Below are 11,903 nucleotides of genomic sequence, written 5' to 3'. Positions count from 1 at the left end.
GCCTCGGGATTGGCTGGGGGCCGGGCGGGCGGAAGCGCGCGCCGCCCGCCATGAGCCGGTTCGGGGGCCGCACACGCGAGTACCCGGCCGTGTCCATCGACCGCTTCGACCGCGACAACCTGCGCGCGCGCGCCTTCTTCCTGTCACACTGCCACAAGGGTGAGGGTCCCGTGCCCGCCGTGTCCCCTTCCCTCCCCCCCCGTGTGTCCCCCGACTGACCCCGTGTCTCTCTTCCCAGATCACATGAAGGGGCTGCGGGCGACCACCCTGAAGAGGAGGCTGGAGGGCAGGTACGGGCTGGTGGCGGGGAGGCGGCTGAACCTGAGCAAAACAGCGCGGGGAACTGCCACGGGTTACAAGTCCCAGGATGGGAATGGGACAGGGACACCTCCCACTAGACCAGGCTGCTCCAAGGCCCTGTACTACCCTGTCTCGAACTTTTCCAGGGATGAGGCATTACACTTCTCTGGGCAATTTGTTTCGGTGCCTCACCACCCGCACTCATTTAAAAAAAAAACTTCGTCTTTATATCTCATCTAGACCTGACCCCTTTCAATTTGATGCCAACCTTGCTTGTCCAAGCCATGTCCTTGCAGAAAGTCCTTCTATAATTCTTGAAAGCCCCCTTTAAATATGAAACGGTAGCAGTAATGTCCCCCCAGATTTTTTTCTTCTCTAGGCTGAAGTGCCCCTGCCTTCAAAGGGGGGGTGCTCCAGCCCTCTGAGCATCTTTGAAGCCATCTCTGAACCTGCCCCAACAGGTCCCTGTCCTTCCTGTGCTGGGGTCCCCAGAGCTGGATGCAGCACCACACGTGGGGTCTCACAGGAGTGGAGCAGAGGGACAGAGTCCCCTGCCCTGTCCTGCTGCCCACAGTGCTGGGGATGCAGCCCAGGATAAGATTGGCTTTCTGGGCTGCAAATGCACACTGCTGGCTCATGTCCAGTCTCTCATCCACCAGTACCACTAAGTCTTTTGCAGGGCTGCTATTAACTCTTTTATCCCTCAGTCTGTTTTGATACCAGGAGCTGGAAGTGTTGGAGAGAGCCAGTGCTGTGCCTGTGCAGTGAAGGGGCCAGCTGTGCTTTCTGAGGTGTATAAGCAAGGATGTAGCCAGCAGTTTTGGGGAGACAGTTATTCCCCTTTGGCCAGCATCTGTGAGACTTTTCTGGGGTACTGTGTCCAGCCCTGGGCTCCCCTGGATGATAAATTGATAGGTGTTTTGGTCAGCATCACCACACTGGTCTGGGGCCAGGACCAGGTGATGTGTGAGGAGAGGCTGAGAGAGCTGGATGTCTTCAGCCTTAGGAGACAATCATGTATCACTGTTTGCAGGTAGGGGTAGAGGAGATGGAGCCAGACTTTTCATGGAAATGCATAAAGAAAAGACAAGGGACACCTTTTTCACTGTGAGGATGATCAAATGTGGCAATAGGCCCAGGGAGGTTGTGGACCAGTTCCTAGGCTCTCTTTGATTTATTAGAGTAGATACTGCATCTCCTCTGATGCAAGCAGAGAATCTCTCTTTGCTCATCTGGTCTCTGTGCATAAGCTCAAGCTTCATAAGGAGTATTCTGTGTTCTGTGTGCTGCCTGTCCTAAATGCCTGTTCCAGGGGTGTGTGCAGGGGTAGAGAAACAAGCAGATAGATCATGACCATGTGCCACACACTGCATATGTGTCTGCACGAAACCATGTAGCATGGGCACACAGGATCAGCTTTGGATTTGCTGTGCTGAAGAGAAGCCTGCAGGCTTCCAGCTCTGCAGCTCTCCTCACATGACAGGTTTCTGAGTGCAGGGTTTGATGTACTGGCTGCCAGGTGCTGATGTGTTGTTAGACTGTTCCTCATGTCTGCTTTAAAAAACACTTATCTGTGTTTTTTGTCTCCTCACAGCTTGAAAGTTAAACTATACTGCTCACCAGTTACTAAGGAATTGTTGTTGACTAACTGGAAATACAAGTTTTGGGAGAATCATATTGTGAGTTTGTGTTTATTTTGAAAATAGCACTTTCCAAGCAGTGATTCTGAGAAAGAAGCAGCTCCCTGTTCCTCAGGAGTGTCTAAATATTGGTGTTGATATTGTTGATAGTGTTTCATGGCTTATGTACTTCCAACAATGTTTGTACCTTTCCTGCTGCTTGCTATATAGAATTAGTTTATTGCTGTTGTTTAATTATTTTTCCCCCCACAAAATTTTTCCTTTTCTCTCAACTTCACCTTTACACAGTTTTCATCTTTATACTGATCATTTGTAGATTTGAATTTGTATTTATTTCCTTACCTTGCTTGTGTCTCTTTGCTTCTGTTCTTTCTTTCTCTTTCTCTTCATTTAAAGTCTCTTATTGCTTGAAGTGTATATAATCTGAAGTTACATGATTTTCCTTTCGCTTTTTGGAAAATGGGCTATAACATGAAGAAGTTTTAGTATGAAATAGCTGAAAACCTTAACAAATTAACATGATTTCCAGTGTTTGGAGCCAGACTGCAAGGGATCAGTATTAACTACAAGTGTAACTTGAAGTTATTTCCTTCCCTTTGCAGATGCAGGCATTATGAAATTGAACATTAGTTTTTTTTACAGAAATAAAAATAATTCTCTCTGCACAAACACAGGAATATGTCATCCTGGTGATTTGTGGGCTCTGCTTCTGGTAATAGGAGGCAATAGGAAGTGGATACCACAGAGCTATCCTAGCAAGATCCACTGCTGTGAGACTGGGATGTTTTGGGTTTTGCAGTCTTCCAAAAATAAGGCATGTGATCCATCCAGAGGAACAAGAGCTGTTGCTGACAGAAGTCCAACATGCTCTAACTTTTTTAGGCAGGCACCCCTTCGTTGAGGTATCGCCATTTAATTTTTAGATAACTTTTAGGAAAATTTATTCCACTGGAAATGGAAATTTATGACTTACTATGAGAAAATAAGTTCAATTTTACAGGCTTAGCATTATCCATGGTGAGTGCTAGAGATGTCTACATAATAAATACCTAGACATAAACATGAAACAGAATGTTCAGTAAATCCTGTAATGCAATTAATCATTTTATTACAGGTTGCATTGGAAGTTGAAACTCCAACTCAGATTTCTTTGGAAGATGAAATATCTGGTGAGGTAAGTTACAGGGAAAAAAGATTCATGTGTCAGTCATGGGCAGTAATGCTGTTTACATGAGTACAGGAAACACAGCTGCAGCTTCTGAAGTGCACAATCTATTTTTAAAATGTATGTGCCCCTCCTCTCTTGTAGTGACAGAAAAAGGGGTGATAGTTTTAAACTAAAAAAGGGTTGATTCAGACTAGATATAAGGAAGAAGCATTTTACAATGAGGATGGTGAAACCAGAGAGATGGCAACACTCTGGTTGCCCAGAGAGGTGGTGGATGCCCCATCCCTGGAAACATTCAAGGTTGGGATGAAGCTCTGAACAGTCTGATCTAGTTGAAGATGTCCTTGCTTATTGCAGGGGAGTTGGACTGAATGAACTTAAAGGTCCCTTCCAACCCAAACTATTCTGTGATTCTGTATTTGCTCACCAGGAATCAAGGAAGTAGAACTGTCTACTGTCCACCTTTATAAGCACCATACAATACTTGGTCCTCTCTTCTGCCATGATAGGATGTTGGTTGTTCTTTACAGCTTGTTACAGTCTGAAGAGACTCTCTGGTTTTAAAAGCAATGCTAAATGCTGCAGGAGGCTGTGGGGAGTAATACATTGCTCTCACTTTTGCTGACAAAAATACTGGTAGTACCTACTACAGTCTGAAAATAATGCTAACCCCTCTCTTCCAGAAAGAAGATGTAGTGGTGACACTTCTGCCAGCTGGTCACTGTCCAGGTTCAGTCATGTATGTCCTTTCAATACTTTAAATGTTTCACCACCTGGCATTTAATGAAGATTTTGACCCAAGTGTTGCTGTCTGCAGGTTTCTGTTTGAAGGTGAGAATGGCACTGTGTTGTACACAGGGGATTTTAGGCTTGCAAAAGGAGAAGCAGCCAGAATGGAGCTTTTGCATTCAGGGACCAGGTGAGCTATTTGTGGGATATAGAAAGAATAGGTCATCACATGGCATGGACAATTTGGCTAGGTATTCATTATTTTTTTCCTCATTTTTATTCTGGATTAAATATAATTGCAGTACTGCAGTTACAAGTTCCCTCTGACGTATTCTTTGTAATCAAGAGGTAGAATTATCTCCATTTGAAGAGAGAGGAAGTGGTGGTTAGCACTGTGCTGCAATATTTACTCTGATACTACATTTCTATCCTCCAGGGTAAAAGACATCCAGAGTGTGTATTTGGACACTACTTTTTGTGATCCCAAATTTTATCACATACCAAGCCGGGTAAGTGATAAATTGTTAGAAGAAAGGCCTTAAAACTGTTAATTAATTAACTACCCCTTTGTTAGGTAAGTCTTGTAAGGCAATGCCATTTTGCATTACTAAATCACAGAACTTTGGCTGTATCTTCCAAAATGACTGACAGCATTTTCTACACTTTTCAGGAGGAATGTTTAAATGGGATCTTGGAGTTAGTGCGAAGCTGGACCTCACTGTCTCGTAATCATGTTGTGTGGCTGAACTGCAAAGCTGCTTATGGATATGAATATTTATTCATAAACCTCAGTGAGGAACTCGGAATCAAGGTAATGTTTCTCTAATTCTTGCTTTAGAACAGACCCTCAGTAATGATTGTGGCCAATACCGAGCTGGCAATGGCTGTTCAGAGGTCTGCTCTAGGTCATAGCTATGCCTATTTCATCAATTTCCCTTAAAAAGTGCAGTTGTGTTCAAAATGAGGTAAGTAGTTGACTTCAGTCTGGAACATCTGGACTTTCCAAAGAGAAGTTAATTCCCAGTTTTCAAGCTCAGTGTTTACCCTAGTTCTCTTTTATTTTGTGAATGATAAAAGTCATTTGCATACAACATTAATAATTTATATATATATATATATATATATATTCTGGTTTTCTCATGAGCATTCATCCTTCTTCAGTATAGGTGGTATGTTCTACTTGTTCTAGATTTCTAGATGTCCAAGTTTTGGCTGATACCTCTCTGCTTGGACATTATTTGGAGTAATAATTTAAATGCCTGCCAGCATTTAGGGAGAGCAGAATCACATCTATATATCTGCTCCAGCTGCAGTCTGGCAAACACATTGAACTAATAAAGAGTAAACTCTGGCTTTTTCTAGGTGCACATGAACAAACTTGATATGTTCAGGAACATGCCAGAAATCCTGTGCCATGTTACCACAGACCAACATACGCAGATTCATGCCTGTCGACATCCTCGGGTGCGTTCGTTCAGCAAAGCCTCCCCTAACTTTGCTGTGAAAATGTGGTTATAGGTGCAGATGTTTGGGGCCTGTTGGGTTAGTGAATACTGGTGAAATCATGATTTTATGTAAAGCAGAGTGAAAACCTTAGAAGGTTGAAGTTCTTTGGTTTTGTTTTTTTTTTTTTAAGCAAAAAAAAGGGAAAACATATTAGCTTATGCTAGAAGTAATTTAATTGTATTTGAAGCCTGAAAATTGTGGTTTTAGTTGAAGTGAGACAAGCAGCAGAGTAAATCAATCAGGTATTACCCATTTCAGTGTATCAAAGGCAGCTCAGATGGTGCCTGCTGCAGGCATGCACTGTGTGGTTTTAGCATGTGGCCATCAACATTTCCAGGATGTCTGTCAGGCTGGAGGCTCCAGCTTGGAGGAACACAGGTAGAACCTGAGATGGCACATCTCTCTGACTGATTTCCTTTGCCAGCTGCACTAAAGAACCAAGCTGTGACAGGGTCTTTCAGGAGAATTAGAAGTGAGAGAGGAACTTGGTTTGGCTGGATATTATGCTGCTTAATTTCTGGGTAAAAAAGGTCACTGTTGAACTTAATTTTGTATCCATCGGACAGGATGATGACTGCTTCCGAGGGAACAGACTGCCCTGTGGGATGACTTGCCTCAATGGATCTCCCCTGCACATAATCAGCATCAAACCCTCCACAATGTGGTTTGGGGAAAGGAAAAAGAAAACAAATGTGATAGTGAGGTGAGTATTTGGGCCACACAGAAACCTGTTGTTTCAGGTTTGTATCTTGCCTGATATGTGTATAATTGAATCTCAGAATGGACTTGAAGAGTTGCTTATGCTGGTCTGTTGACCATGGATGAAGAGCAGTTGCCTAATTTCTGTGCCTCGTGTTTTTTTAGGACTGGGGAGAGAACGTACAGAGCTTGTTTCTCTTTCCACTCTTCATACAGCGAGGTTTGTATATTTCTAGTACTGAGGATACATTGATTAAGAAAATGTAAGAGTTTTGATTATTCTAGAGTGGATGACATGACTTGTTACAATAAGAAAAAATTCTGTCAGAAATGAGACATAAGGAAATAGGAAGTTCTGAATGCTGAAGACAGAGAAATTGGTTTTAATATAGCTGCAGAGGAACTTGTTATGATTACAAGCCTATTTCTTGTTCCCTGGTCTCAATGTATAGGTCACTTCTACAATTGTTTTGACTGTCTTTCTATTTTAGGTTATTTTGTAACCATGTAATGCTTAAAGCATGGAGTTTTAGTTTACAATACGTTGTTTATCTGCCATGACTCAGATTTGGGTGGGTTTGCCTTCTTTTCTCAGCCCACACATTTAAACTGAATTTTCATACATCCTCACTGCTGCTCTTGCCCCTCTTCCTGTGTTAAAAGACTAAAAGGAAATTGATCGTGGCAGCATCTTCCCCACAATCACACACTTCAATTTAACATGACTTGATACAGCTCTAAAAACACTACTTTCTCCTAAGAAACTGAACTGAAACTGGATCAGTTCTAACAATGAACTGTCACAAAGTCTTGCACTACAAAGTGGAGAAAGGCAGTACTGTTTTTAAGATCCTGATTAAGTTTAAATTTGCTGTGCCATGCAGAATTTTAGATGGAGATCCCAGTGTGGAATTTTCTGGTGAAATGTGGGGGGTAGTATAACTAACACTTCTACCTTCACATGCAAGAATAGATGGGTCCTTCTCTTGGTTTGAGACAATTTGAAGGAGAACACTCTGGAATTAGTTGTCTCTTTTTTCAGGTTCAACTAATCTATTTCTGCCAATAAGGAATGAACAGGAGTAGGTAGGAGTAAAAAAATAACAGTTTCCTAACAAGTGCAACAGCAACAGGCAAAAAAGAACAGTAGATAATTGCTAGATACAAAATTGCAATAACATTATGGGTCACCCCCGGACAGTGCTGCTGTCTGTACATGTAGCAGTGTAATCTGCAACCTGCAAGTGTTCTCAGTGCTCAGCACTGAAAAAGCCTCAGCAGGAGCACCCCAAATCAGACACAGTTCTTCAAGAAATTTACTGGAGATCATCTAGAAGACAACAGAGTAAGGCTTGGAAAAAACAGTGTGTTTTGTCCTAATGGGCTTTTATAGGGTACTTTTGGAGAGACTTCTGTAATAGGAAAGGAATGCCTGAGCTGCATAACTGGAGACTTGTACTCCAATAAGGAAAATGTCTGTTTGAAAACATAGCAGCAGTAAGGACAAGGAAGCACTGGATCACATTGCAGGTCACCCAGCCTTTTCTTTCAGAGACAGTGATGGTCTGTGTAAAAATTGATAATTGCAGTGAGGTGTTAGGTGAGGCTGAGTTCTCAGCATCCTTTCAGGCCTGTTTCTTTGTTCCAGAGATATCCACTTTGGATGTGCTTGTATCAGTGCTGCCTTTAAGTGATATTCTTAACTGTTAATGTAATTTGTTACATTGCTTCTTCTTTTCTGGAATTCAGATCAAGGATTTCCTGAGCTATATCTGTCCCGTGAATGTGTATCCCAATGTACTGCCAGTGGGTGGGACAGAGGACAAAGTTATGGAGATGTAAGTGACAAGTGGCTGCTGGAGGGATGTGGTCCAAATTTTGTTCCTGTAAGGACAATGCACCTCCTGAATCCCTGCCTCTTCAGGAGGGCCATTGCCTTTTGCTTTACTTGTCTGATAATTCAATGTTTTTTTCTGTATTCAGTCCTTCAGACTTGGGCTTTCTGAAGCACATGTTGAGCTGAGTCTCAGAGTTTGTATTCTACTTCCATCTGTGTGTAGAGGCTTTTCTGCTGGTAAACTCCGGGAGGAAGCTGAATACAAATTCACCTTGCTGTGTTCTGTGACCCATTTCTATTTGTATTTGCCTCTTCTGAGAAGTTTCTTTTTAAACATGGTTTCTCCGGGAACTTGAACTCCTCCTCCCCTGCATAGCATTAGAGAGGCCAGTTCTCCTGCTCTGCTGTAGATGTTGGCAGCTTAAAAAGAACCCTCAGGGAGCAGGAGAGCTGTGGTGTTTCTTAGTCTGGACAGAACAAAGATTCCTGTTCCTTTTTCCTTCCCTACTTAGTAAGAAAGGAAACTTCCACTTAACAATCATTGAATAAAGCTGTAGTCAGATTTTGAACCCTGTCAGCTTGCAGTCTGTAAGGAAGGAACTACAAGACAGTTTCTAAAAAATGTACATGTTTTAAGGTAGAAATATGTCCTTTCAATATATTTACCTTTCAGCTACTGAAGCTCACTAGTGAATCAAGGACTTTGCCCTAGGTATTGCTGCCTTTGCTTTAACATTTTTGCTGCAGTGCCTGTGAAAGGCATGGAGCAGTTACTCAGAACAAGTTAAAGGATTTCCTTTTGCTCTTGAAAGCATCTGATGAGTTCTAGATATTAACTGCTCTTTTCATTCCCTTCAGATTAAAGCCATTATGCAGGTCATACAGGAGAATCATGGAACCCAGGTACAAGCCCTTAGGAACACTGAAGAGAGCCCACAAAAGAGAATTATCAGATACAGGTAAAGGTGATGCTGCTGCTGCACCTTAAATGGAAGTTTGAGACTAAGCAGAGGTGCCAAAAACTTTGGTGTTCACCACAGTCTGTCTGTGTGTTCAAAGCAACAGCTGGAAAGAAGAAATAGAAATGTCAACTCAGTATTAGGAGGGTGAGAGAGCACTAATTGTGTAAAAACACACTTGTTTGCAGTCTTATAATGTACTTAATGCTCAGCCCTGTAAGTTTTTGGATGGAGTTCCCTCAGTCCCTGGCCAGCCCTAGGAAAGCTTGGTGAGGCACTGTGCTAGACAAGGCAAGGCAAACACTGTCAATATCATCCCGCAAAATCTCCAGCTGGGTTAAAGAACATTTTCCTCAATGCTTCCTAATTCCTAAATTAATTTTTATTAAGACTTTGCTGTCAAGATTTTAGCAGAGATGTGGACTTTTCTTAGTGATTTTCTGTTTGTTTCTTGCCAGATGAAGATGATCTCTTTGATTCAGAATTAATTTCTACAGGGCCTAAGATTCCAAAACAGCTGAGACGAGAGAGCAGGCCCTCCAGCACAGGACAGTCTGAAAATTCTGAAGGAAACATTAATGAAAGCACAGAAAGTTACACAAATTACATCTCTCTCAAGGTAGACTTCATGGATTGTGAGGAATCAAATGATGATGATGAAGATGATGAAGAAGAATCTGAAAAAAATACAGTTCAGTTTCTTTCCCATGAGCCAGATGCCACTTCCACAGCCAATTTCAATGGAGTAAGTAGTGACCATCAGTCTAATGCCAATGTCCCCTGCTGGGATGAATTTTTTATGGGTAATAAACTAGAGGAAAGCTCTGAAAATGAGGACAACATCCCATCCTCAGCAGATGCTGGGGGGTCCCAGTCACTCTTCAGTGATTCAGATGGAGTAAGTGACTCAACACACATCTCCTCCCAAAATTCTTCTCAGTCAACACACATATCAGAGCAGGGGAGCCAGGGCTGGGATAGCCAAATGGATACAGTGCTCATCACCTCCCAGGAGAGAAGTGCCCTGGACCTCAGCAAAGGTGGGAGCAGAGCAGTGGTTTCTGTGCTGCAGGAGAGTCCTAGGGACACTCAGCTGGACAGCAGCAGGGGGAAGCCACAAGGTCAGAACAGACCTTGTGGCCATGGTGGTGCCTGTGGCTTGAAAAGCAAAGACTGTGAGAAAGCTGCAGAAGATGGTGCTGCCCATGTTCAGGATGTGCTGGTGGAAGTAAGTGACAGATGCAGGACTCCTGATCTAGAGCTGAAGAAGGACTCCCAGAGTTCCTCTGACTTTGAAATTCCCTTGACTCCTGATGCTGAAGTGCCTCAGCCAGATAAACTGCACCATTTATACAGGAAGCTTGCAGCAGGTGAAAATATAATCAGTGAAAAAAAAGTCTCCTGAGAACGGGTATAACCAATTTACCTTGTGGTAATACCCAGCATATCTATTACTGCCTGAATTATTTTTCTCTTTCCTGTGGGTTACTGTCTGCAGCTATGCTGAGTCACACCTTGTTCAGAATGTCAGGACTAGGTATTTGCAGCCTATGTACCTTTATTGTTCCTTCCATGAAATACTGAAAAGGAAGTATTCAAAAAGTATTCCCAGGAGGGACAGTGAAAGCCTTTTACCTCCCAAGGTTCAATTCTCCAGGACTGTAAGTAGACAAAAAATGGACCAGACAAAACTAAGGGTAGGACACTAAATGAAATTTAGTGTTTATAATGAGCTCTAAGAGTTTGCCTTTATAATGTGATCTCAGGTTTTAATAAAATAGCACACTATTAACTGTGGAGAGGATCACCTAAGAATGACCATGCAAACAAGGCAGTTGTAATTTGGCTTTAATCTCTATTTATCACACCATTGTTCATCATTATTATAAGAATTTAATCAGTACTTACTGCAGTTATTTTTAAAAATAACTGCAGAACAGACTAGAGAATTACTGAGGTTGTGAGGGGGTTTTAATTTGTTTTCAATCAAATTGTTAATTTCAAAAGTCTCTCTTTACACTGAGCTTTAACTCCTGAGTTAGGTACTATGGACTGCTGTCTGTGTTTCACCTCCAACTCTTTGCAAACAACTTGTCATCACTTCCTCTGTGTTCTAAATTGTTCTTCAGAAAAACTTAAAATCCTGTGGGTTCCCAAGTTACCCTGTTCTGCTCTGGCAGGTAACTCAGCCACAGAAGGCAACCTGGTATCCCAGACAGGCTCTTGTACAACAAAACTTCACTTCCTCTGCAACATTCTGTAGACTTCACTGTTTTAAATCAAGATGATATATTCTGCATGCATGTGTGCCATCATAACTCTCTGCCAAAATTCTTAGCTTCTAACATCAAAATGTAATTTAGTTTTTTTCTAAACTGGAATGCCTATGCAATATCCAAACCACAGAAGTCATCTAAAAATCCCTGAGGTTTTCCACCCATGGTCTTAAGTCCCAAAGAATTAAACATACTTTAGCACATCTCTCCCCTCTGAGTGTGCCTTCAGCTGTTGTGCCATGTTTAGTGACATGTGAATGTTAAACCAACCAGCATTCTGCCACAGGGAGCAGAGGCAGGAGGGACAAAGCATTGCCAGAATCTATGTATCATTTTAAGGATATTCAAGATCCATGTATTTTTCCACTGTTATCTTTCCTGCTGTTTGTGGGATTTATTAACCTAATTTCCAAACGTAATCTACCAACTTTGGGGGTTTTTTAGCAAGCCTGAGCGAGTGGAACTTTTGTTGGACCTACCTCTGTGAATAAAGTCAGACAAAACAGAACCTCTTTTGTTGGCTTATTTCATATCTGAAATGTGCATATAAGTTCAGGGCTGCCTTTAGCAGGATGCTCAAATATACAGGAGTCCAGTCTGTTCAGACAAGTGTAAATTTATACCAGTTCTCAGCAGCCCTAAACACATCATTTCCTCATGGTCCCCTTCTGCTGGAGTCCTTACAGTCCTAGAAAATTTGGGTACAGACCAGGAATTAAGAGGTTGCAGTCTTAAGGCAAATTCTACAGCTACAACTAATTTTGACAGGCTAATTTTTCTTTTTAAAAA

General features: G+C 42.2%; 1 protein-coding gene across 1 annotated transcript; it reads left to right on the top strand.

Annotated features, from left to right (window-relative positions):
- The first annotated feature begins 31 nt into the window (after positions 1 to 31).
- On the top strand, positions 32 to 11,622 carry DCLRE1C (DNA cross-link repair 1C). Its single transcript, XM_015628089.2, has 14 exons — positions 32 to 159; positions 239 to 290; positions 1,895 to 1,979; positions 3,055 to 3,114; positions 3,792 to 3,847; positions 3,926 to 4,027; positions 4,274 to 4,346; positions 4,508 to 4,648; positions 5,200 to 5,301; positions 5,910 to 6,046; positions 6,208 to 6,262; positions 7,792 to 7,880; positions 8,738 to 8,838; positions 9,297 to 11,622. The coding sequence occupies exons 1-14, from the start codon at positions 51 to 53 to the stop codon at positions 10,241 to 10,243; spliced, it is 2,109 nt and encodes a 702-aa protein (XP_015483575.1). The 5' UTR covers positions 32 to 50; the 3' UTR covers positions 10,244 to 11,622.
- The last annotated feature ends 281 nt before the right edge of the window (positions 11,623 to 11,903 follow it).

This window comes from Parus major, chromosome 1A (genome assembly GCF_001522545.3).
Source record: "Parus major isolate Abel chromosome 1A, Parus_major1.1, whole genome shotgun sequence".
NCBI lineage: Eukaryota > Metazoa > Chordata > Aves > Passeriformes > Paridae > Parus > Parus major.
This window is presented reverse-complemented; position numbering and strand designations above follow the sequence as displayed.